Source organism: Neoarius graeffei, chromosome 2 (genome assembly GCF_027579695.1).
Source record: "Neoarius graeffei isolate fNeoGra1 chromosome 2, fNeoGra1.pri, whole genome shotgun sequence".
In the NCBI taxonomy this organism is placed as follows: domain Eukaryota; kingdom Metazoa; phylum Chordata; class Actinopteri; order Siluriformes; family Ariidae; genus Neoarius; species Neoarius graeffei.
The window spans coordinates 112,775,898-112,803,716 of NC_083570.1; the positions used below are offsets into that span (position 1 = coordinate 112,775,898).

Genomic DNA, 27,819 nt, shown 5'->3' on the forward strand with positions numbered 1-27,819 from the left:
TATGAATGTTTGGGTAAAATATTATGAACATTGTATTTAATGTCATGAAGATTGTGTGACAGGTTATGAAGGTTGTGTGAAAGGTTATGAATGTTGTATTTAAAGTGATGAAGGTTGTGTAAAAGGTTATGAAGGTTGTATTCTCCTGAAAAAGCGCCACATGAAATGGTTCAATCCTTTTTATTTTATAATATAATATAATATAATATAATATAATATAATATAATATAATATAATATAATATAATATAATATAATATAGTGCATAAGTAAGTGCACCCAAGTGTTGTGGAACATCCAGAAAGCCTGACAGACTGAGAACGTTCTGCTAACCTACAGACTCACTCTCTCTATCTCTCTCTCTGTGTGTGTGTGTGTGTGTGTGTGTGTGTGTGTGTGTGTGTGTGTGTGTGTGTGTGTGTGTGAAGCCGTATGCATGCATGCAGATGTGACCATGTGGTCTGATATGAACAGATGTGGATCAGAGGAGTGTGTCATTAAAGTCCTCGCTTCATTTCTCAGACAGCTGTGTTCTGCTCTCCATCGTACACACACACACACACACACACACACACACACACACACACACACACACACACACACACACACAATCCAAAATAGCTCTCCGCGAGAGCAATGATTATACACTTGGCATTGCCTTTCTAATTACAGGCTCGTGGTGAAGCTACAGGGGGAAAACTCTCTCTCTCTCTCTCTCTCTCTCTCTCTCTCTCTCTCTCTCTCACACACACACACACTATGAGAATCACAGCAGTAATATATAGAGAAAATAAAACTGTAAGAACTTGGATTAGTCTGCTTTCTGTTAAATATGTAAGTCTTAATGCTGTAATGTAGAACTATAAAGAGTTAATGTCATATTTATTTATTATTTTTCTTCTTGTAGACAAAAAAAAAAACAAATCTAGAAACTGTCTTGAAATGGATCACAGTTTAACCTTATACTCACTCTGGATTCATTCCACTCATAGGCCCTGCCCTTAACATCTAAGCCCCGCCCCCAACATTTAAATTGAAGGTGTTCAGTGATGCAGAGATTTTGTCAATAAATCTATAGAAGTCGTGAATTCTTATTGTTTGTTCTCTGAATGAAATATTTTACAGAGATAATGACTGTGTGTGTGTGTGTGTGTGTGTGTGTGTGTGTGTGTGTGTGTGTGTGTATGGTGTATATATACAGTACCTTACAGATCATGTCTGTACAAGAAACACACGTAACTAGGGCTGGGTGATATGATGATGTCACATCCATTGGAAGATAAAATTAATTGAGAAAAAAACAATTCCCAGATTAACTCAAGGTTTATTAAGGTTGCTGAGAGAAATAAAGCATTATTTGAATGCATTTTTGTTTTAGGAATTAATTAATATTTACTTTCAGTTTATTAATAATAATAATAATAATAATAATAATAATAATAATAATAATAATAATAAATGAGATAATGTAATTGAAATTCATTATGTTGTGCTTTTAGCTGGGATCAAACCATGTGCTGTGATATAAACTGTGTATCATCATAATTATATTTTTTTCAAGCTCTTACCACCATAACTAAAAATCTGTTTGATTAGATAGGAGTTTTTGACCACAGTGTTAAATGAGATTCAGTCCCATTACTGATTTGTTCTAGCCTGGCAAGCCAGACTAAATGTGAATATTTAGTCTGGCCTCGATCCGTAGACATTTCCGAAGGGGGTGGGAGGGACAACCCGCTGTCTTTCAAACTGTCTCTGTGCGTATAGGCCAACGCTCTGACCAATCAGCGCAACAGTGACTGTGACGTAGTCAGAGCGACAGAAAGCAGTGGGGGAGGCCTTGAAATAAATAATTTTTCAAAATGCGTATTAATTAATAAACAGGTTCTAGATATTAAGAAGTTTGGAGATAATGACCACAAGTTTGGAGTCTGTACCACATACACATTTTTTTTTCAAGTGTTTTTCAAGGGTTTGCTTAAACTGTTTTTGAGAGTTTTTATTTAGTGGTGTTTGGTGAAATAATTTCCCTTAAATTTAAAATAACAGGAAAATAAGAAACAATCAAAAAGTAATGTTTCAAAGCTGTTTATTAATTCTTCGTACTGCACAAACTAGCCCCATCCTTTTGGCTACGAGCGGAGCCAGCTGGTAGATCAGACTTTTGCCATAGCCGGTCGGCAAAACAGCGAAAACGTCCTTCTTGAAAAGGAATGAACGGAGAGCCTCTTCCTGCTCATGTTTCAACCAAAACTCCAAGTCTAATTCTTCTAAAACTGATTCCAAAGCGGAGTCAAACGCGCGCTGTTCACTAGCCGTAGCCATCTTTCCTGCTGCGCTTTCTCCAGCGTCGCGCAGCTTTGTCGTCACTCCTGCAAAAGCCTGCCCAAAGAATCCAAACAAAAACCTTGCGTTGTGATTGGCGGGCACGATTTGATGCCCGGGGTGTTTTTGTTTATATGGTGCGAGGCTAGACCCACTCGCTAGGCAAAAATATTTTTGGCTGCTAGGTGGGTGGGTCTAGTTTACTAGGCTAGATTTGTTCCATTATCCTGGCAGCTCCAGAAACAGCAAACAGAAACGGCGTGTTTGTAGATTTGCATTTGTTTGGTTTGTTGAGTTCTTTGTGTGTCTGAGGGACTTTTACCGGTGCAGAAAAGCAGACAAGAGCAGGACACGTTTGGGTCTGAAGGAATCTCAGTGTGGGAGTGGAGTCTCTGATGCCTGGGTTCCAGATATTTTAGAGTTTGTCACTGATGGAGAACAGGATCTGTGTTGGAGTGTGTGGCGACCTGTTCCTGAGCTTTTTCTACACACACACACACACACACACACATCCAGGAGTAGTCACATGAAATCATTGTTATGACTGAATCATTTGTAATGAATCATATCCACGTCTGAATCCTTTGAAGTGAATCATTTGCAGTGTGAACCGTTTGTGAATCATCTCATTTGCAGTGAATCGTTTACACGTTTTAACCATTAGCAATGAATCGTATTCATGTGAGAGTCATTTACAGTGACTCGTTTACCATTTGAATCATTTACAGTGAATCATTTTCATGTTTAACACAATCAGCATGAAGTATTTTCAGTTTACGTGAACCATTGCGTTTGGAGTGAATCATTTTCATGGTGAAATCATTGGCAAGGAGTCATTTTCATGTGGAAATCATTTGCAGTGAACCATTTGTGAATCATTTGGAGTGAATCATTTGCATGTTGAACTCATTAGCAATGAGTCATTTTCATTTGGCAGTCATTTACAGTGAATCACTTTCCACTTGAATCATTTGCAGTTAATCATTTTGAGTTTAAGTCTATTTCTATTCATCACCTAGTTGTTGATTATTTTCATTTCGTTTGGAGTGAATCATTTTCATGATAAAATCATGAGCAATTAATCGGTTTCATGTGAGTATCATTTACAGTGAATCATTTTCCATTTGAATCATTTGCAGTGATTCATTTTCACATTTAACACAATCAGCATGAAGTATTTTCAGTTTTCATGTTTAAATCATTAGGAATGAATCGGTCTCAGTTGGGAATCATTTACAGTTAATTGTTTTCCATTTGAATCATGTGCAGTGGATAATTTTCATGTTTAACATAATTATCCTGAACCATTTTCAGTTTAAGTGAATCATTGCATTTGGAGTGAATCATTTCCATGTTTAAATAATTAGCAATGAGTCATTTTCTTGTGGGAATCATTTGCAGTGAATCATTTTCCATTAGAATCAACTGCAGTGAATGATTTTCCTTTGGAGTGAATCATTTTCATGTTTATATCATTAGCAATTACACTGAGTGCAGAATTATTAGGCAAGTGAGTATTTTGACCACAACATCCTTTTAATGCATGTTGTCCCACTCCAAGCTGTTTAGGCTTGAAAGCCTACTACCAATTAAGTATATCAGGTGCTGTGCATCTGTGTAATGAGAGGGGGTGTGGTCTAATGACATCAACACCCTATATCAGGTGTGCATAATTATTAGGCAACCTCTTTTCCTCTGGCAAAATGGGTCAGAAGAGAGATCTGACAGACTTTGAAAAGTCTAAAATTGTGAGATGTCTTGCAGACGGATGCAGCACTCTTGAAATTGTGAAGATGTTGAAACGTGATCACCGAACAATCAAGCGTTTCATTGCAAATAGTCAACAGGGTCGAAAGAAGCGTGTGGGGAAAAAAAAGGCACAAAATAACTGCACATGATCTGCGGAAAATCAAGCGTGACGCTAACAAGCAGCCATTAGCATCCAGTTCTGCCATATTCCAGAGTTGCAACATTCCTGGAGTGTCAAAGAGTACAAGGTGTGCAATACTGAGGGACATGGCCAAGGTAAGGAAGGCTGAAAAACAACCACCACTGAGTAAGGCACACAAGATAAAACGTCAAGACTGGGCCAAGAAATATCTTAAGACTGATTTTTCTAAGGTGCTGTGGTCTGATGAGATGAGAGTGACTCTTGATGGGCCAGATGAATGGGCCTGTGGCTGGATCAGTAATGGGCACAGAGCTCCACTCCAACTCAGACGCCAGCAAGGTGGAGGTGGAGTACTGCTATGGGCTGGTATCATCAAAGACGAGCTTGTTGGACCTTTTCGAGTTGAGGATGGACTCAAACTCAACTCCCAGACCTACTGCCAGTTCCTGGAAGAAACCTTCTTCAAGCAGTGGTAGAGGAAAAAGTCAGCATCTTTCAAGAAGAACATGATTTTCATGCAGGATAACGCTCCATCTCATGCGTCCAAATACTCCACTGCGTGGCTAGCCAGTAAAGGTCTGAAAGGTGAAAAAATAATGACATGGCCCCCTTGTTCACCTGACCTAAACCCCATAGAGAACCTGTGGTCCATTATAAAACGTGAGGTCTACAAAGAGGGAAAACAGTACACCTCTCTGAACAGCGTCTGGGAGGCCGTGGTTGCTGCTGCACACAATGTTGGTCGTGAACAGGTAAAGAAATTGACAGAATCTATGGATGGAAGGCTTTTGAGCGTCCTCATGAAGAAGGGTGGCTATATTGGTCACTGATTTGTTTTTGTTTTGTGTTTGAATGTCAGATATGTTTATTTGCAAATCTGGAGTTGTCATATCAGTGTACCTGGTGAAAATAAATAAGTGAAATGGCTACACATTTGGTTTTTATTAAGTTGCCTAATAATTCTGCACAGTGAAAGTTACCTGAACACATACATATTCTCCTAAAACGGCCAAAACTAAAAACGCCCCACTCTAACTTCCATACATATTCAGCTTTGATATTTATGAGTCTTTTTGGTTGATTGAGAACATAGTTGTTGTTCAATAATAAAACTAATCCTCAAAAATACAACTTGCCTAATAATTCTGCACTCCGTGTAATTGGTTTCATGTGAGTATCATTTTGTGAATAGTTTCCCATTTGAATAATTTGCAGTGAATCATTTTCATGTTTAAACCATTAGCAATATAGCAAGAAGGTTCCGGGTTCGAACCCAGCGGCCGGCGAGAGCCTTTCTGTGTGGAGTTTGCATGTTCTCCTCGTGTCTGCGTGGGTTTCCTCTGGGTGCTCTGGTTTCCTCCACAATCCAAAGACTTGCAGTTAGGTTGACATGGGGCGGCCTTGGGCTGAGGTGCCCTTGAGCAAGGTACCGAACCCCTGACTGCTCCCCGGGCACTCTGGTGTGGCTGCCCACTGCTCTGAGTGCGTGTTCACTGCTTCAGATGGGTTAAATGCAGAGGATGAATTTCACTGTGCTTGAAGTGTGCATGTGACAAATAAAGGTTTCTTCTTCAATGAGTTATTTTCTTGTGGGGATCATTTACAGTGGATCATTTTCCATTTCAATCATTTTCAGCAAATCATTTTCAGCTTAACTGAAGTATTTCATTTCATGGTTAAATCATTAGCAATGAGTCATTTTCTTGTGGGAATCATTTACAGCCAATCATTTTCCATTTGAATCAACTGCAGTGAATGATTTTCAGTTTAAGTGAACTATTTCACTTGGAGTAAATAATTTGCATATTAAATCATTAGCAGTGAATCATTTCCATAAGTGAATCATTTACCAGAATCATGCTCAGCTTGAATAATGAGCACTGAATCATTTAGAGTGAATCGCTTTTAGTTTGGATCATTTTCACATTCCGATTTAAATAATTTTTACTGAATTGAATCACTTTAGCATTACACACTCATTCAGTTTTCAGCTTCCGTTGTCAGTGAAGCATTTTTAAGAAGAAGAAAAAAAAAGTAATATAAAGCAAGAATTAGTAAAAACTGTTCCTAAGTGTATTTTTGTTTGTTTGGGTTTGTAAAGAATTAAAACACTCCATATTGTGCTGCTATAGGAAAATAATCAACTTCGGGGTAGTGGTAGAAACTCCTCTTCATCACATCACCTGGTGTTTGATTATTTTCCAATAAAGGAAGAATAAAATCCTGGAAGAATTTAATAAATTCCAATAATGTGTGTTGTGAGGGTTAGTTCCTGTTTTCACTTACATTATAGCAGCTGTAAACACACATTCCCTCCCCAGCCTTGTTTTTTTTTTCTCTCTCACTTGAAGTTGCTGAGACAGAAGGGTTTCATCGGGTCTTACTTAAGCCACGCCCACTTTGGATTTGAAATTAGGTACAGAATGCATTACAGTCTTAGTGTAGAGAAACAGGCGCTTGTACGACTGACGGGATGAAAACAATGGCCTTTCTGAACACACACTTTTTAATTGAAGGGAGAACTGGTGTCTTGGGAGTGAAGCAGGACAAAGTGGAAATCCTGAAGCTCCAGTCTTCAGAGGTTTGTGTGTCTACTGTCTCCTCAGTGAGGAACATTAACGTCGCACCAGATCGCACGCTCGTCTGGGTTCATGCCCTGTTGCCATGGAAACGTGCATGCTCTGTACATGAGTGTCTTCTTTAAGCCACTCTTAGGCTGTGTGGTGGTTGGCTGAGACAAACCACAGCACGAAACACACACACACACACACACACAAAGTTTTGTGTTGGAACACCAGTGACACACTTGCAACATCTGACCCAGCGAGCGCACTTTAGTGTTTACTGGCTGCAGATGTGATGCACTGAATAAACACAGGGGTAATTAGTGTTCCTGAGATCTAGAACCGGAGAGAGCACACACACACACACACGTGTTCCCAGTGGGACTGATCTAGAACCCTGACTGTGGATGGATGTGAGACAGCAATAGTTCAGTTACCAAGGGTCAAAGGAATTAGCTTTCATGCTAACAGTGCCATCGCTAACTACCCGATTCGGATCTCTGTTTTAACTCGTGCCTTTAAGTCTGGACAGAAACATCGTAATTATGATTGTCATCAGTTTTGGCACCCACCAACAGATGATACGATTTTAGCGGCAATTTTGCATCATGGATTTAAAATAAATAAATAAAAAAAATAAACCTCATCATTGACGATGCAAAACAAATAAAAACAGGTTTTTTTCATGCTGTAAAATCTTTTCAGACCATTTCCAGCGCTCTACAAATATAATAAAAGAAATAAAATTTAATTGACTGGCAACTTTTTTATCCCCAGCTGGCCGAAAGGCCCGGAGGGGGATTATGTCTTGGCGATGTCCATCTGTCCATCCCGGGAAGAGTACTCACCTTCTGAAATCAACTCCTCTCACAGTTTGTGGAGGAATTTCACCAAACTTGGCAGGATTCTTTGTTATATATCGGTAGTACGCATATTGTAATTTCGTTAAATTCAGTCACATTTTCCCAGAGTTACAGCCCTTGATTAACAGTCTTGTACTTTCACAATTTCATGAAGGTGTGCTCGCCTTCTGACATCAACTCCTCTCACGATTTTTGGACGAATTTCTCGAAGCTCGGCAAAAGGCCTTGATATATGACGGTAATACGCATATTGCGATTTAATTTCGTTTGTGAAAATTTTCCCAGAGTTTTGACCTTTTGATTAAATAACTTGTACTTTGACAATTTCATGAGGGTGTACGTTCTTCTGAAATCAACTCCGCTCACAATTTGTGGAGGAATTTCACCAAACTTGGCAGAAGGCTTTGTTATATGACAGTTATACGCAAAATGAAATTTCATTTAATTTGGGCAAATTTTACCAGAGTTATGCCCTTGATTATTAACAAACTTGTACTTTGGCAATTTCATCAAGGTGCGCTTGCTTTCTGAAATCAACTTCTCTCACAGTTTTTATCCCCCGCTGGCCGTAAAGGCCAATTTATGCTGACAACCCAGTCCTCGCAGATGGCATCGCAGATAACGTCTGCGAAGCCCCCCCCTTCGCAGACGCTCTGCGCGCACCTCCCAAAAATTGTGACCACCGCAGACAGCGTCGCAGACAAGAGGGCTCTGATTGGTCCACTCTACATCCGCTGTACACGCACTTCCGCTTCCCTACTTTCCCGGTTTGTTTTGTTTTCACGACCGCCATTTTTAAAAACACGAGCAAAGATGGAGCAGCACGAAGAGCGGTTGATCGAGGAAGTACGGACCTCCTATATGACTCCAGTTCTAGTCATTATAAGTAACCGGAGGATAAACACTCCACTAACCACACCCACCAACTACTCCTAGCGATTTTGCGACTTCGCGCACCCTTGCGTTGTGGCGGTGAATAACATCGCGCACGGCTATTACTCCCCGCTCAATGATAAATTACAACTGTCTGCGAAAAGCTATCTGCGAAAGCCTTGTCGCAAGAGCATGCAGAGGCCCTAAGGCCCGAAGGGGGATTATGTCATGGTGATGTCCGTCCGTCCATCCCGGGAAGGGTACTCACCTTCTGAAATCAACTCCTCTCACAATTTTTGGAGTAATTTCACGAAACTTGACAGGATTTTTATGTATATGTCGGTAATACGCATATTGCAATTTTGTTCAATTCGGTTGCATTTTACCAGAGTTATGGCTGAGTTTGCAGCAGGGGATATTGTGCTCTCAGAGCACTCTTGTTTAACGATCGTGAGCAACATGGTTGTTGTTTTTTTTTTTAACTTCTTAGTTACTGTTACTTATATAAGTTTGAGTTCAAACGGAACATTTATTTATTTATTTATTTATTGAAATATATTTATGTTAAAATCTTTGGAAATGTAAAGAATGTATCTGGAATATAAACACTGAATGCACAAAAAGCATGTTAACAGGCAGAGTGTTTTAAACACACATTTCGTATTAATAATCATTATTCCTCACCCGGAATAACGTCACAAGGCCACGTCCTCAAAACGTTCTTAAAATGTTGTATGTTAGTTCTTGAGGAACAAAAAAAATCTTCCCACATTTCTCATCTCATCTCATTATCTCTAGCCGCTTTATCCTGTTCTACAGGGTCGCAGGCAAGCTGGAGCCTATCCCAGCTGACTACGGGCGAAAGGCGGGGTACACCCTGGACAAGTCGCCAGGTCATCACAGGGCTGACACATAGACACAGACAACCATTCACACTCACATTCACACCTACGGTCAATTTAGAGTCACCAGTTAACCTAACCTGCATGTCTTTGGACTGTGGGGGAAACCGGAGCACCCGAAGGAAACCCACGCGGACACGGGGAGAACATGCAAACTCCACACAGAAAGGCCCTCGTCAGCCACGGGGCTCGCCCTCCCACATTTCTGTTAATTAAATAAATATATGGGTGGGGCCATTGCCCCTGGGCCTTGGGCCCTCCCCCTAGCCATACAGGGCCCCACCCTTTGACATTCAGGCCCTCCCAATAAATGTGCCTTACGCGATTTCATTGGAAATTCCTTGAAACCTACAAGTTTTCACATGATTACAGACTAGTTGACCTATATATCTCTCATTTTTGCTACACATTCTTATCATGGTTAAAAAAAATAAAATAAAAAAACCCTGTGAAATCAGGATAGTCGAGGCTTTTCTTGGATTCGAGTTAACTGTGAACACATCCGCTTCTGAACTGGAGGGCCGAATTATTAGCTGCGTTGAAGGGAATGGCTTAGATCTCTCCAGATGCCGTGGACAGGGTTATGACGGCGCAGCAAACATGAGCGGAATTTATTCTGGTGTTCAAGCGAGAATAGCGGAGCGGGAGCCCCTTGCTTTGTACGTGCACTGTGCGGCTCATTGTCTGAATTTGGTACTGAATGATTCTGTCAAAACTATCCCAGAGATTAGACAGTTTTATGATGTGGTTGCCAACAGTGTTAAAGGTCCCATGGCATGAAATTTTCACTTTCTGAGGTTTTTTAACGTTAAAATGAGTTCCTCTGACCTTCTTAAGTCACCCCAGTGGCTAGAAATTTCATAATGTGTAAACCAAACTATGCCCAACATTTGAGAATGGCGCATCAAAACAGCGCGTTGATAAGCTCTTCCCTTTACTACGTCAGCAAGGGAGATGATCCCCATGCCCCCCCTCTGGATTCCCACCCACTGTATGGATTGCCCCGCCCAGTTGTAGTGAGGAGACCATAGAGGACACAACAACATGGCATCACCTAAGCGAGCGAAACATGGAAATTGCGCTGTACATGGATGTGACAACACAGAAAGGAGTCTGTTTTTACTGCCGACGGGAGAGCCCCTGAAGACGCAGTGGCTTAATTTTATTTACTTCAATAATACGCCGTCGAGTCTACCTAAGACGGTGTATGTTTGTCGGAAGCATTTTCCTGAGGAATGTTTCCACAACTTGGGACAGTACAGGGCAGGTTTTGCACATCAACTGTCACTGAAGCCTGGGTCCGTACCAAGCATCCCTGCCGCATCAGCCACAAACACCGAACAAGTAAGTGTATAACTGTTAAGTTGTTTTGCCGTGTTTTAAAATCGGTGTGTTAGCCTAGCAATGGCTACATTAGCTGTGCAGCTAACCGCTTCCTGCAGTTAGCCAGGTAATCTGCGCTACAAAACTAAAGAGCATGCAGCATGCTCTGTTAAACTGAGTTTAGTCTGGAAATTGACTGTAACTTATGAGCTTATGTTTGACTATTGCTCCGCAATGCATGTCTTCTGTTGGATAAGCGCTATGTTGTTGTAGTTGCTGCTTCTATCCTCTTTGGTTATGGAGTGCGTGTTCAAGCCTAGGGTATTATACGTTCATAAACTACCACTCCGAACACTCTCACTCTCTGTTCTCTGTGTCACGTTGAGTTTACGAAAGGAGTCCGAGGGAGAACGGGGTTTTGTCTTAGCAGCGTGGCTACAGGCGCTGATAGCAGCGAGTATGTGTGTGCGCACAGCTTGGTCAAGCCCCTCCCCCTCCCCCCATGGCCCGCCCCCCATGGCCCGCCCCCACCTTCTACCCTTCCCTGCCTCCTGCTTCTCATTAGCAAAACGACGCACTGGGAAAAGCGCTGAAATGGGGCTTTCTCCCAGGAGGCTATATTTACGTGCCGAGGGTTCATTTCGAGAAAGGCTGTGGATATAACATCCAGAAGCCTCCACGAGCCCGTTTAAAGCATCAACAAACCACCATGCCATGAGACCTTTAAGACATGGGCATTACTTGGTGACTTATTGAGCCCAGAGAGCAGGGACAGAACCTTGAAACGCCTCTGCCCAACCCGCTGGACCTCCCGCTACGATGCGCTTGTTGCGTTAAAGTACAGATATGGAGACGTCATTAAAGCTCTCACTTACAAGCGAGAAAACGAATGAACGAGATGAGGCAGATGCACTTAAAAAGGCCATTACTAAATTTCAGTTCATATTTTTAATCAGCCTTCAGACAAAGATTTTGGAGTGCACTAATGCCATCTCAAAGTAACTGCAGGAGAAGACCATTGATCTCCTCAAAGCGTCTGCATTATTGCAGGATGATGTACGAACTCTGCAGGAGCACAGGGAGCAGTTTGATGAGGCAAAGGCTTCCACACTGGGATTGGCTGTGAAATGGGGCAGTCAAACGCAATTTGTAGCCGCCAGGTTGAAAAAAGTGAAGCGCCACTTTGATCACCTTAGCAAAGACAGTCGGCTTTCCGATGCAGAACATTATTTTCGGGTGAATGTGTTCTATGCATGCCGTGATGTAATCATTCAGCAGCTGTCACAAGGGTTTGTCAGCTTAAATCGGACTGCTCATTTGTTTGAGGTTATTCATCCAAATACGCTCCAGCATGCCAAGGACGAGGAGCTATACGAAGTGGCCCGTCGACTGTATGATCACTATAGTCGGGATATTGACTCCAGCTTTCCTGGTCAACTAGTGTCATTTAGGGCTTGTTTCAAGGAGCAGATAGCGAGACACACATCTGCGCTTAGCCTGGCCAGGTTGCTGGTAATAGATCATCCAGCAGTAACTTCTACATTTAGTGAGGTGTGCACGGCCTTCTTGCTTTTTCTCGTTCTCCCCATCTCAGTTGCGACAGCAGAGCGCTCTTTCTCCAAATTAAATTTGATAAAAAATTATCTCAGGGGGCGGCACGGTGGTGTACTGGTTAGCGCTGTCGCCTCACAGCAAGAAGGTCTGGGTTCGAGCCCCGTGGCTGGTGAGGGCCTTTCTGTGCGGAGTTTGCATGTTCTCCCCGTGTCCGCGTGGGTTTCCTCCGGGTGCTCCGGTTTCCCCCACAGTCCAAAGACATGCAGGTTAGGTTAACTGGTGACTCTAAATTGACCGTAGGTGTGAATGTGAGTGTGAATGGTTGTCTGTGTCTATGTGTCAGCCCTGTGATGACCTGGCGACTTGTCCAGGGTGTACCCCGCCTTTCGCCTGTAGTCAGCTGGGATAGGCTCCGGCTTGCCTGAGACCCTGTAGAACAGGATAAAGTGGCTAGAGATAATGAGATGAGATGAGATTATCTCAGGAGCGCAATGGGTCAAGAGAGACTCTGTGGATTGGCCATTTTATCAACTGAGAATGAGAAAGCAAGAGTGCTTAACATCCCTCAAATAGTCGACGACTTTGCGGTGTGCAAGGCGCGTCGAGTGCCTTTTTAATGACGAACGCAGGTTTCCGTGTCGGCTTTGTAGTTGAAGACGTGCTTACACAATGAGGGTGTATCATTCATGATTGCTGGATTTTTTTTGTTTGTTTTTTGTTTAGTATCTATTTGGAACATAAAAAATGAATGGAAAATACAGGCTATGTAGGTCTATAAAAAATAAAAAATAAAATAATAATAATAAAAAAACCAAAACAACTTTGAGTAAGTTCTGTTCTAATATAGCCTGATTATATGCCGCAGGCCTTCTGTTTGTTTGCAATTTCGCCATGGCTAGGTCCAAAGGCTACGTTCTTAACCTTCATCCTACCAGCCAATTTTACATACACAAACTAGCAGCTGGGGTCCGTATGGACCCCAGGAGGGAATACCTTGAAATCAATGCAGTAAGAACCAATTCAATGCAGCAAACAGACATAACTTTATTGAAGAACAAAATCCATCTTCTGGCATCAGGGCCGTCGCGGGGGGGTGCAAGGCCCTGTGCGAACTTGAAATGCGAGGCCCTAATCTTTGACATGGATGCGTAATTGCGCATGAATAACAGTCGCACGGATGCAACTATTCTAGTTCTATTGCACGCATAATCTCGCTGCAATACATTTTATCAAGTAGAATAATACAGCATAATCATGCACATAGTCTCAGCTATGACTTTTTGCTATTTATTTCAAAGGAAAAAAAATCAACTGTGCAACGAGTGGCTACAATACATCAAGTCAGTTCAGTCACTTTATTTTTGGCATCTTGACATTTTAAACAAGCAGATTAGGACACTTTTCATTCATTATATACATTTATTAATCACAACTATACACAACTCATTTTACTTATTATTTAACTTATTTACTACACTAACTAATTTTTTCCTCTTCTCAGCACCTGATTCGTGCTTGCGAAATCGGTCGCGTTCTCTTGCTGTCGACATGTTTACTTTCCCCCGCTTTAACTTTCCTCCTGTCCCGTCTTCAGTGAGGACGCATTACGTAATGACAATGAAAAACTCGCTTTGTTTGGATTTGTTTTTTATTTGTTTGTTTGTTTTTATGTTACATCTCATTGATACAAAATCATACATAACTAATGTATTTATTTAAAAAAATAATAATAAAAAAAAAACACAGCGCGAGGCCCCCTAGTGGCGCGAGGCCCTGTGCAGTTGCACAGTTCGCACAGCCTATGGGACGGCTCTGTCTGGCATACCTGTTTGTCTCACGAACTACAATATCAATCATCTCAGGTGTCATATACAAAAGAAAGGCCTCTTCAATACTTGCACATTCAGCTTCATTAGTGACACCAGGTCGGTTCCTAATGATGTCTTGAGCCTGTCGACGTCCACCTGGAGGAGGTGCCTGTTGCCATACAGTCCCATTTCTTCCTTGTAGTACACCTTGCTGGTTATTCTGTTGGTCTTGATCCAATGGATGAGCAACTTGAGCAGGTTCATCACCTGGATGTTCCCCTTCAGCTTCCCCTTGTGGCTGGGCTTGTCCCCTACCTCGTCCTTGCCCTCTACCACAGCCACGGCCGCGGCCTCTACCACGCCCTCGGCCTCTTCCAGGGCCTCTGTTTGGAGCAGCTGCAGCACCATGGTTCCCTATTTCTTCTGGATTTTGATCAATGGGTCTGTTTTCATCTGCATGTACTTGCTGCTGAATTACTACTTCAGTGTCACTTAGATCTGAGGCTTCAGAGATGTGATCTGCCTCGGATCCCGATAAGTCACTAAATTCACTGGCCTCGGAGTCATTGTTTGTGTTCAGAAACTGCCTTAAGGCCTCTGCTGCTGTGTATCTAGCTTGTCTTTGTCTGTTAGCCATTATGAATCTGAAACAACCAAAAAGAGGTTAACTTTCAGTGTGCTATTCAATTATAAAATGAAAGACAGATAAATTTTACTCTGGGGTCCGGTTGTACCCCCAGTAACAAATTAATTATACCTTCACAATGCAAAAAGCTGATCTTCTGGTGCTTTAGTGTTTTAATTAAGACATAAATTCCGACAAATTCATAAAACGGTGAGGCAATACGTCACATATTTTTAAAATGGCAAACAAATATATAGGTGCGGGGTCCAGATGGACCCCACTTGGTAGGATGAAGGTTAAAAACTGCTTTTTGTTAGATATAGCCTGAGTAGACCTACATGCCACAAGCCTTCTAATTCGTTTGTTTGCAATTTCGCCATGTGGGGGGGCCTGATTGGTGTTTTGCCCTGGGGCCTTGTGTGCAGTTTTTCCGCCACTGATGGTGATGATGATGGTGAGGATGGTGATGATGATGATGACTGTGATGGTGATGATGGTGATGATAACGGTGATGGTGAGGATGGTGATGATAATGATGATGATGATGATGATGATGATGGTCTGTTGATTCCAGGCTTTGACCTGATGGAATACTTTAATGTGAGAGATGTTCTGGGAGAGAAGTCTGATCCTGGATACAGCTCCTACGTGAGATTGGGGTCGATGCCCATCGTGCAGCAGACTGAGTGAGTACCTCAGTACATCCTGCCTTTCCTTTTTTTGTGAAAATGTGCAAATAATTTATATTTTGTTTCTATTTCTAAGTTTTTAAATAAAGAAAAAAAATCTGTATATAAGCAGAACGTGGTAGAGAACTTAATACAAATATAGCAAAATGAGAGCACAGGTTTAATTAGTAAATGATCTTACCTTTGTTCGCATCACAAGCTGTATATTTGTATATTTACAACCCTGATTCCAAAAAAGTTGGGACAAAGTACAAATTGTAAATAAAAACGCAATGCAATGATGTGGAAGTTTCAAAATTCCATATTTTATTCAGAATAGAACATAGATGACATATCAAATGTTTAAACTGAGAAAATGTATCATTTAAAGAGAAAAATTAGGTGATTTTAAATTTCATGACAACAACACATCTCAAAAAAGTTGGGACAAGGCCATGTTTCCCACTGTGAGACATCCCCTTTTCTCTTTACAACAGTCTGTAAACGTCTGGGGACTGAGGAGACAAGTTGCTCAAGTTTAGGGATAGGAATGTTAACCCATTCTTGTCTAATGTAGGATTCTAGTTGGTCAACTGTCTTAGGTCTTTTTTGTCGTATCTTCCGTTTTATGATGCGCCAAATGTTTTCTATGGGTGAAAGATCTGGACTGCAGGCTGGCCAGTTCAGTACCCGGACCCTTCTTCTACGCAGCCATGATGCTGTAATTGATGCAGTATGTGGTCTGGCATTGTCATGTTGGAAAATGCAAGGTCTTCTCTGAAAGAGACGTCGTCTGGATGGGAGCATATGTTGCTCTAGAACCTGGATATACCTTTCAGCATTGATGGTGTCTTTCCAGATGTGTAAGCTGCCCATGCCACACGCACTAATGCAACCCCATACCATCAGAGATGCAGGCTTCTGAACTGAGCGCTGATAACAACTTGGGTCGTCCTTCTCCTCTTTAGTCCGAATGACACGGCGTCCCTGATTTCCATAAAGAACTTCAAATTTTGATTCGTCTGACCACAGAACAGTTTTCCACTTTGCCACAGTCCATTTTAAATGAGCCTTGGCCCAGAGAAGACGTTTGCGCTTCTGGATCGTGTTTAGATACGGCTTCTTCTTTAAACTATAGAGTTTTAGCTGGCAACGGCGGATGGCACGGTGAATTGTGTTCACAGATAATGTTCTCTGGAAATATTCCTGAGCCCATTTTGTGATTTCCAATACAGAAGCATGCCTGTATGTGATGCAGTGTCGTCTAAGGGCCCGAAGATCACGGGCACCCAGTATGGTTTTCCGGCCTTGACCCTTACGCACAGAGATTCTTCCAGGTTCTCTGAATCTTTTGATGATATTATGCACTGTAGATGATGATATGTTCAAACTCTTTGCAATTTTACACTGTCGAACTCCTTTCTGATATTGCTCCACTATTTGTCGGCGCAGAATTAGGGGGATTGGTGATCCTCTTCCCATCTTTACTTCTGAGAGCCGCTGACACTCCAAGATGCTCTTTTTATACCCAGTCATGTTAATGACCTATTGCCAATTGACCTAATGAGTTGCAATTTGGTCCTCCAGCTGTTCCTTTTTTGTACCTTTAACTTTTCCAGCCTCTTATTGCCCCTGTCCCAACTTTTTTGAGATGTGTTGCTGTCATGAAATTTTAAATGAGCCAATATTTGGCATGAAATTTCAAAATGTCTCACTTTCGACATTTGATATGTTGTCTATGTTCTATTGTGAATACAATATCAGTTTTTGAGATTTGTAAATTATTGCATTCCGTTTTTATTTACAATTTGTACTTTGTCCCAACTTTTTTTGGAATCGGGGTTGTAATATTTTTTATATCAGTTTAAAATACTAATTTTTGTCATCGTCTTTCTGATAGAGAAATGTTCCTAGACATTTGTACACAGACCTCACTGCTATCAGGAACAGCAAATTGATCAGCATTTATCTCTAATTTTCTCAAACCTAATCTTTTAAGCTACTAAATGACCAGATTCTAAATGATAACCCAAACCTACTGACTTTTGAATGATCAGCTTCTAAATGATCAGGTTTAAAATGATCAACTTCTACAAACAGCTTTAAAATGATGCTAATGAAATGAAAAGCTTCTTTAATTTCAGCTTTTCAAATGATAAGAATGGAATTAAGTGTCTCCAATAACAATCAGCTTCTTAAAAGCAAGCTTTAAAATTATATATATATATATTTTTCATAAATCAGCTTTATAAATGATCATCTTCCTAAATGATCAGCTTTAGAGCTGATCATTTTTATAAACAATCAGCGTCAACATGCTGAATGATCAGCTTTATAAATTGTATGCTTCCTAAACAATCAGCTTCCTGAATGATCAGCCTTAAAACTGATCAGCTTTATAAACAGTCAGCTTCCTGAAAAATCAGTGTATGAACTGATCAGGTTCCTGAATGATCAGCTTCATAAACAATCAGCTTTATAAACCACCAACTCCCTAATTGATCAGATTCCTAAACGATCAGCTCCCTGAATAATCGGCATTAGAACTAATCAGCTTCCTAAATGATCAGCTGTATAAACAACCAGCTTCCTGAATGATCAGCTTCCTAAATTATCTGATTTAGAGCTGATCAGCCTTACAAATAATCAGCTTCTTAAACAATCAGCTTCCTGGATGATCAGCCTTATAAATTGTATGCTTCCTAAACAATCTGCTTCCTAAATGATCATCTTTAAAACTGATCAACTTTATAAAAAATCGGTTTCCTGAATAATCAGCGTGCGGACTGAACAGCTTCCTGAATGATCAGCCTTACAAACAATTAGCTTTCTGAATGAAAAGCTTCATAAACAATCAACTTCTTAAATGATCAGCTTCTTAAACAATCAGCTCATTAAACAATCAGCTTCCTGAATGATCAGCTTTATAAACAGTCAACTTCTTAAATGATCAACTTCTTAAATGACCAGCTTCCTAAATTATCTGCTTTCCAGCTGATCAGCCTTACAATCAATCAGCTTCTTAATCAATCAGCTTCCTGAATGATCTGCTTCATAAACAATGAGCTTCTTAAATGATCAGCTTCTTCAATGATCAGCTTCCTGAATGGTCAGCTTCCTAAATGATCTGCTTTTGAGCTGATCAGCCTTACAAACATTTAGCTCCTTAAACAATCAGCTTCCTGAATGATCAGCTTCATAAACAATGAGCGTCTTAAAAGATTATCTTCCTGAATGATCAGCTTCATAAACAATGAGCTTCTTCAATGATCAGCTTCCTGAACGATCAGCTTAGAGCTGATCAGCCTTACAAACATTTAGCTCCTTAAACAATCAGCTTCCTAAATGAATGGCTTCATAAACAATAAATGTCTTAAATGATCAACTTCTTAAATGATCAGCTTCCTAAATGACCTGCTTTAGAGCTGATCAGCCTTACAACCAATCAGCTCCTTAAACAATCAACTTCCTGAATGAACAGCTTCCTGTAAGATCTGCTTCCTAAACAATGAGCTTCTTCAATGATCAGCTTCTTCAATGATTGGCTTCCTGAATGATCAGCTTCATAAACAATGAGCTTCTTAAATGATCAGCTTCCTGAATGGTCAGCTTCCTAAATGATCTGCTTTTGAGCTGATCAGCCTTACACACATTTAGCTCCTTAAACAATCAGCTTCCTGAATGATCAGCTTCATAAACAATGAGCGTTTTAAAAGATTATCTTCCTGAATGATCAGCTTCATAAACAATGAGCTTCTTCAATGATCAGCTTCCTGAACAATCAGCTTCCTGAACGATCTGCTTAGAGCTGATCAGCCTTACAAACATTTAGCTCCTTAAACAATCAGCTTCCTGAATGAATGGCTTCATAAACAATAAATGTCTTAGATGATCAACTTCTTAAATGATCAGCTTCCTAAATGACCTGCTTTAGAGCTGATCAGCCTTACAACCAATCAGCTCCTTAAACAATCAACTTCCTGAATGAACAGCTTCCTGAATGATCAGCTTCCTAAACAATGAGCTTCTTCAATAATCGGCTTCTTCAGTGACCAGCTTCCTGAATGATCAGCTTTATAAATCATCGACTTCTTAGATGATCAGCTGCTGATTGGTTCTAAAGAAAACATTTCCATAGAATTTCAGCATGACCATATTGTAAAGATTCCGTCTCTCCGTCTCTTGCGTGTTGCAGAACCGTGTTTCCACAAGGCCTCCCAGATGAATACGCCTTTGTCACCACATTCAAATTCAGGAAGACGTCCAGGAGGGAGGACTGGTACCTGTGGCAGGTCTATGACAAGTACGGCATCCCTCAGGTCAGTAAAGTGCAGCACTGAACAAGAGAGAGATTCATGTAGGTGTAGTTTCAGACTCCAACAGCATGTGCCTTTTATTTTAACATGAAATCATCTCATCTCATTATCTCTAGCTGCTTTATCCTTTTCTACAGGGTCGCAGGCAAGCTGGAGCCTATCCCAGCTGACTACGGGCGAAAGGCGGGGTACACCCTGGACAAGTCGCCAGGTCATCACAGGGCTGACACATAGACACAGACAACCATTCACACTCACATTCACACCTACGGTCAATTTAGAGTCACCAGTTAACCTAACCTGCATGTCTTTGGACTGTGGGGGAAACCGGAGCACCCGGAGGAAACCCACGCGGACACGGGGAGAACATGCAAACTCCGCACAGAAAGGCCCTCGCTGGCCACGGGGCTCGAACCCGGACCTTCTTGCTGTGAGGCGACAGCGCTAACCACTACACCACCGTGCCGCCAACATGAAATCAAATTTGTACAAATTCTTGCTCGGTTGATACTCGATGGACCACATATCCATTATCAGCTCTCTAAATAATCAACATGCTAAGGAACAGCATCCTAAATGATCAGCTTCTGAAATGATGAGCTTTTTAAACAAACAGGCTCTGAAATGATCAGCGTCATTAAATTATCACTTTTTAAAAATAAATAGATTCTAAACGATCAGCTTCCTAAGAGATCAGCTTGCTAAAAGATCAGTCTGTTAAATAAATTGATTCGAAATGATCAGCTTCATAAACTGCCAGCTTTTAAAACACAATTGCCTTCTCAAGGAACAGTTTTCTGAATGGAAACAAGCAGCTTCTTTACACATTCAGCCTCTGGCATGATCAGCTTTGTAAATAAATATAATCTGAATGATCAGCTTATTAAACAATTGGTTTGATAAACAGGCAGCTTCTTGTGTGAACAGCTTCATAAATGATCTCCTTTAAATGGATCAGCTACTTGAATGGTCACCTCAAATGAACAGTTTATTGAATGAACGGCTTCTTGGATGATCGGCTTTTAAAACGTTGCATGTCTAAAAGAACAGCTTATTGTGAATGGTCAGATTTGCAAACGAGCAGCTTCTTAAAGGACCCATGGCATGGTGGTTTGTTGATGCTTTAAACGGGCTCGTGGAGGTTTCCGGATGTTATTTCCGCAGCCTTTCTCGAAATGAACCCTCGGCACGTAGATATAGCCTCCTGGGAGAAAGCCCCTTTTCAGCCCTTTTCCCAGTGCGTCGTTTTGCTAATGAGAAGCAGGAGGCGGGGAAGGGTAGAGGGTGGGGGCGGGTCTTATCATTAATATTCATGACATGTAAACGTGTTACCTCTGATTGGCTAACAGCACTGTGACGCTACCTCCAGTGGGTCAGAACAAGCGGATGTGGGTGTCTTACTATGGCGAGAGAGAAGGAACAAACCGCGAAGAGAAAAATATCGCGCGCTGACATCATTAAGGGGCGACGCGAGGAAATAAAATAAATTCAACAAATGTTTGGGGTTTTACTGAACAAACAAACAAATAAAATGAACGAGTGACTTAAAAAAAAGAATGTGGGTGTCTTTGTAAAAACTGTTTTGATTGGCTATTATAACAGAGCATGCTGCATGCTTTTTGGTTTTGTAGCGCAGAGTACCTGGCTAACTGCAGGAAGCGGTTAGCTGCACAGCTAATGTAGCCATTGCAAGGCTAACGTGGCACCGATTTTAAAACACGGCAAAATGACTTAACAGTTATACACTTAGTTGTTCGGTGTTTGTGGCTGATGCGGCAGGGATGCTTGGTACGGACCCAGGCTTCAGTGACAGTTGATGCGCAAAACCTGCCCTGTACTGTCCCAAGTTGTGGAAACATTCATCAGGAAAATGCTTCCGACAAACATACACCGTCTTATGTAGACTCGACAGCGTATTATTGGAGTAAATAAAATTAAGCCACTGCGTCTTCAGGGGCTCTCCCGTCGGCAGTAAAAACAGACTCCTTTCTGTGTTGTCACATCCATGTACAGCACAACTTCCATGTTTGGTGGCAACTTTTGATTTGGGCGGGCAATCCATACAGTGGGTGGGAATCCAGGAGGGGGGGGGCGTGGGGATCATCTCCCTTGCTGACGTAGTAAAGGGAAGAGCTTATCAACGCGCCATTTTGACGCGCCATTCTCAAATGTTGGGCATAGTTTGGTTTACACATTATGAAATTTCTAGCCACTGGGGTGACTTCAGAAGGTCAGAGGAACTCATTTTAACGTTAAAAAACCTGAGAAAGTGAAAATTTCATGCCATGGGACCTTTAAAGAATCAGCATCTAAACTGATCAGCTGCTTTACATCAGTGCCATGTATTACAGTAGGTGTGTGTCCCTCACACACTGTATCACATGCTTGATTTAGTCGTAAAGATCTTATCCCGTCTTTATCTCTCCTGCAGGTTTCTATCCGTCTGGATGGAGAGAATAAAGCGGTGGAGTACAACGCCGTGGGTCTGACCAAAGACGCGGTCCGAGCCGTGTTCCGCAGCCCAGATGTGGAAAACCTGTTCGACAGAAACTGGCACAAGATCGGACTGAGCGTCCACGCCAAGTCCGTCTCGCTCTACCTGGACTGCAAACACATCAAGACCCTACCAATCGAGGACCGAGAGGACATCGACATCCAGGGCAAAACTGTCATCGGGAAGAGACTCTACGACAGCGTACCCATTGACGTGAGTCACTGAGAAATACTCGCTGAATCAACAGGTCTGAAATAATCAGCATCGTCATGAATTTCCTCAACCATACTTCACAGTTTGACCTTCAGAGGATGGTGATCTACTGCGACTCCAAGCAGGCTGAGCAGGAGACCTGCTGTGACCTGCCTGGAGGCCCTGTGAGTCACACACACATGCCACGGTTTTTAAAAGATCAGCTTTTAAACCCATCACTTTTTAGATGAACAGTTTGCGAATGATCTCATTCCAGCTCCTCACACAGTCAGCTGCTAAATCATTAAAACGATCAGTGTCGAAATGATCAGCTTTTAAATGTTTAGCTTTGAAAATGATTAGCTTGCTAAATAATGAGCTTCTAAGCAATTAGCTTCTCAATGATCAGTGTCATCCGGGATCAGCTTCATCAAAGACCAGATTCTTAAACAATCAGCTCCTCAACAAACAATTAGCTTGAAAATAATCAGTGCCATTAATGATGGGCTTCTAAATCCTTTAGAAGCCGACTGTTTAAGAAGCTCATCTTTTATTAAGCTGATCGTGTACGACACTGCTCATTTGTGATGCTGATTAATAAGCAAACTAATTGTTTAGATTCTAAATGATTAGCTTACAAATGATCAGCGCACAGATGATCAGCCTCTAAACAATCAGCATCATAAACAACCAGGTTCCAAAGGATCAGCATCGAGGCAATCAGCGTCAACAATGATCATTTTCTAAATGATCATCATAATCCATCAGCCTATAAATGTTCAATATCATAAATGATCAGTGTCATAATCAGTCAGCTCGTGGATGATCAGCCTCTAAACGATCAGCGACATAAACAACCAGGTTCCAAAGGATCAGCATCGAGCCCATCAGTGTCAAAATTTATGAGTGTCATAATTGATCGGCTTGTAAATGATCAGCTCATATATGATTAGCTTAAAATGATCAGTTTCTAAATGATCAGCATCATAATCAATCAGCTTCTAAATAACCAGCTTCTAAATGATCAGCTCATATATGAACAGCTTATAAACGACCAGCGTCATAAATGGCCAGGTTCAAAAGGATCAGCATTGAGCCAGTCAGCATCATAAATGGTTAATGTCCTAATCGATCAGCTTATAAATGATCAGCTCATTGATGATTAGATTAAAATGATCAGTGTCATAATCAATCAGTCAGTAGATGATCAGCTTCTAACTGATCGGCATCATAAATGACCTGGTTCAAAAGGATCAATATTGAGCCAATCAGCATCATAAATGACTTTCATAATTGATCAGCTTATAAACGATAAACATCATAAGTGATAAGTTTCCAAATGATCAGCATTGAGGCAGTCAGTGTCATAAATGATCAGTGTCATAATCAGCCAGCTTATAGATGATTAGCTTAAAAAATGATCACTTTCTAAATGATCAACATCCTAATCGATCAGCATCTAAATAACCAGCTTGTAAATGATCAACTCATATATGAACAACGTATACATGATCAGCATCATAAATGACCAGGTTCCAAATGATCAGCATCGTGGCAGTCAGCGTCATAAATGATCAGTGTCATAATTGATCAGCTGAAAATGATCAGCTCATAGATGATTAGCTTCAAAAATGATCAGTTTTTAAATGATCGGCATTATAGTCAATCAGCTTAAAAACGATCAATATAATATATGATCAGTGTCATAATCGATCAGTTTGAAGATGGTCAGCCTTTAAATGATCAGCATCATAAATGACCAGGTTCCAAATGATCAGCATCAAGGCAGTCAGCGTCATAAATGATCAGTGTCATGATTGATCAGCTGAAAATAATCAGCTCATAGATGATTAGCTTAAAAAAATGATCAGTTTTAAAATGATCGGCATTATAGTCAATCAGCTTAAAAACAATCAATATAATAAATGATCAGTGTCATACTCGATCAGTTTGAAGATGGTCAGCCTTTAAATGATCAGCATCATAAATTACTAGGTTTCAAATGATCAGCATCGAGGCAGTCAGTGTCATAAATTATCAGTCATTATTGATCAGCTTATAAATAATCAGTTCATCAATGAATAGCATAACAATGTTTCTAAATAATCAACATCATAATCGATCAGCTTATAAATGACCAGCTTCCAAATAACCAGCTTATAAATGATCAGCTCATATATGAACAACTTATAAATTATTGGCATCCTAAGTGACCAGGTTCCAATTGATCATCATCAAGGCAGTCAGCGTCATAAATGATCAGTGTCATAATCGATCAGCTTATAAATAACCAGCTTATAAATGGTCAGCTCATATATGAACAGGTTATGAACGATCAGCATCATGAATGACCAGGTTCAAAAGGATCAGCATCGAGCCAGTCAGCATCAAAAATGATCAGTGTCATAACCAGTCAGCTTATGAATGATCAGCTCATAGATTATTAGCTTCAAAAATGATCAGTTTCTAAATGATCGGCATCATAGTCGACCAGCTTATAAATGATCAGTGTCATAATCGATCAGCTTGTAGATAATCAGCTTCTAAATGATCAGCTTCCAAATAGCCAGCTTATAAACGATCAGCTCATATAAGAACAGCTAATAAATAATTAGCATAAAATTATCAGTTTCTAAATGATCAGCATAAAAATGATTAACTTATAAAGGCTCAACTAATACAGGAACAGCTTATAAATGATCATCATCATAAATGACCAGGTTCCAAATGATCAGCATCATAAATGATCAGTGTCATAATAAATCAGCTAATGAATGATCAGCTCAAAATGATTAGTTTAAAAATGATCAGTTTCTAAATGATTGGCATCATAGTTAATCAGCTTACAAATGATGAATATCATAAATAATCAGTGTCATAATCGATCAGCTCATAGATGGTCAGCCTCTAAACGATCAGCATCCCAAATGACCAGGTTCCAAATGATCAGCATCGAGGTAGTCAGTGCCATAAATGATCAGTGTCATAATCGATCAGCTGATAAATAATCAGCTCATAGATTATTAGCTTAAAATGATCAGTTTCTAAATGATCAGCATCATAATCGATCAGCTTCTAAATGATCAGTGTCAAAAATTATAATCTTATAAATGATCACCTCATAGAGGAACAGTTTATAAATTATCACCTTCTAAATGATTAGGATTTTTTTTAAATGATGAGCTTATATACGATCAGCTCAGAGATCAGCTTCTCGACCATCAACATCATACACGGTAAGCGTAGTAATTGATCGGCTAATAAATGATCAGCATCCCAAATGACTAGTGCCACGGTCGATCTATTTCTAAACGATCAGCATCATGCATGATCAGCTCATGGATGATCAGCTTCTCAAGGATCAGCTTGAAAACGATCAGTGTCATAAATAATAAGATTCTAAACAAACAATCAGTTTTTTTAAACATCAGCTTTTAAAAGAACAGCTTCTTAAATGAAAAGTTTCTTCAAAGAACCGCTTCTTAAATTATGGCAGCCATCTTCATCTCTCCAGAGCTGTTGCAGAAAAGAACAGCAAATTTTGCACGTTCCGTTTCCACACGTCACACAATTCCAGTGTGTTGTATGAACACGTCAAAGTGCACTTTCACATCACGTGATCATTTATTAAAAACATCTCACATTTAAAATGGATGCATAAAAAAATTCTATAAAATAAAATACCAATAATAATGATGATGATGATGAAGATGATGATGTGTGTGTCTCTCAGTGCCATAAGCAGGTGGTTACAGAACCCACCCCTATTTTAATCCCCACCCCGACTCCATTGAGTGGAGAACAGAAGAGCGGAGAACACACCGTCAACTGTTCCTGCACCACAGGGGAGAGGGTAAGACCTTGATGCCTAGGGGTCAAAGGTCAAGAGTGTGTTAGGAAAACAGGATCATGAATACACATACACATGGATGAAAATGAAACCAAGCATACAGCTGTGATGTATTTACACTCACCAGATGTAAATATCACACAACGTATGAGTGGCTGGCGATTTCTCATCTGCTTCTCTCTTGTTTATTGCTCTTCGCTGCCTCTCTCTCTTGCTCTCCATCTTTTTCTCACTGTCGACAGGGTGAGACGGGTCTGCCCGGTGCTCAAGGCCCTAAGGGTGAAAAGGTCATAAAGCCGCCGCTTTAATTCAGCTGATATTTTAAAGGAGATTGTGTGTTATATCCTCTCCTTGCTGTCCTGCAGGCACTTCCTCTTCAACTCTGTCCTCTAAACTGTACATCCACAGGGAGATGCGGGCCTTCGGGGTACTCCAGGACCACACGGACCCAAAGGGCAGAAAGGAGAACCTGTAGGAAAAAGTGATTTCTTACTAACTCATGTGACCTCGCTTACGTTAGCATGGAAAGACTAAATGAAGAGTTTGGTTCCAAAAAGCTATATATCCAATTCCATCGTTTCGAGAAAAATCACTCTTTCTGATTACAGGAAGTGATACAAGGAAAACCACTGTATCCTGTTTTAAAATTTATTGACTAACTTCTTAATGATAATAAACTTCAAAAATGAAATCCAGTGGCGGCACGGTGGTGTCGTGGTTAGCGCCGTCGCCTCACAGCAAGAAGGTCCGGGTTCGAGCCCCGCGGCTGGCGAGGGCCTTTCTGTGCGGAGTTTGCATGTTCTCCCCGTGTCCGCGTGGGTTTCCTCCGGGTGCTCCGGTTTCCCCCACAGTCCAAAGACATGCAGGTTAGGTTAACTGGTGACTCTAAATTGAGCGTAGGTGTGAATGTGAGTGTGAATGGTTGTCTGTGTCTATGTGTCAGCCCTGTGATGACCTGGCGACTTGTCCAGGGTGTACCCCGCCTTTCGCCCGTAGTCAGCTGGGATAGGCTCCAGCTTGCCTGCGACCCTGTAGAACAGGATAAAGCGGCTACAGATAATGAGATGAGATGAGAGATGAGATTATTTTATCAAAATTATTCATAATTCAGCATGAAATTGTCCAATAAATGCGAGAAGTGACAAAGCGATTTCCTACTTCATGGCCGCAGCCATCTTAGAAGACTTCACGCCAATGGTGGCTTCTGATTGGCCAAATCGATATGTCTGGTTTTGAGAAAAATCGGTGATGGCGCTTGTTGCATTTTGGAATGAAAGGCTGTAATGCAGTGTGTAAATCAATGGCAGATATCGCGTTTTGGCGAAAACTGAATATGGTACGAGTAAGATATGATAATTGCTGATGGTTTGGTGGCAGGAGTTTCAATTTTTCAAATTTGGGATTTATCGCATTTTGGAACCAAACTCTTCAAATGCTTATTCGAAGCACAATTAACTCGTAACGTATTGTACACACATTTTTATCGCTTTTTTCACTGACATGAGGACTGACTGGTGCTGTTCAGAGAACCAGAGAACTTTTTTTTTTTTTAAACTACCTAACAAAAACATT

At 40.9% G+C, this 27,819-nt stretch overlaps 1 protein-coding gene across 1 annotated transcript in view; it reads left to right on the forward strand.

The window, feature by feature from the left end:
* Positions 1–27,819, forward strand: part of col22a1 (collagen, type XXII, alpha 1) — a 174,953-nt gene that overhangs the window by 42,903 nt on the left and 104,231 nt on the right. Inside the window, exons 4-10 of the mRNA XM_060911490.1 lie at positions 15,302–15,413; positions 19,591–19,714; positions 22,143–22,418; positions 22,502–22,582; positions 26,131–26,250; positions 26,490–26,534; positions 26,656–26,718. Coding sequence (XP_060767473.1) covers positions 15,302–15,413; positions 19,591–19,714; positions 22,143–22,418; positions 22,502–22,582; positions 26,131–26,250; positions 26,490–26,534; positions 26,656–26,718 — 821 coding nt within the window. The remainder of the gene's footprint in view (positions 1–15,301; positions 15,414–19,590; positions 19,715–22,142; positions 22,419–22,501; positions 22,583–26,130; positions 26,251–26,489; positions 26,535–26,655; positions 26,719–27,819) is intronic.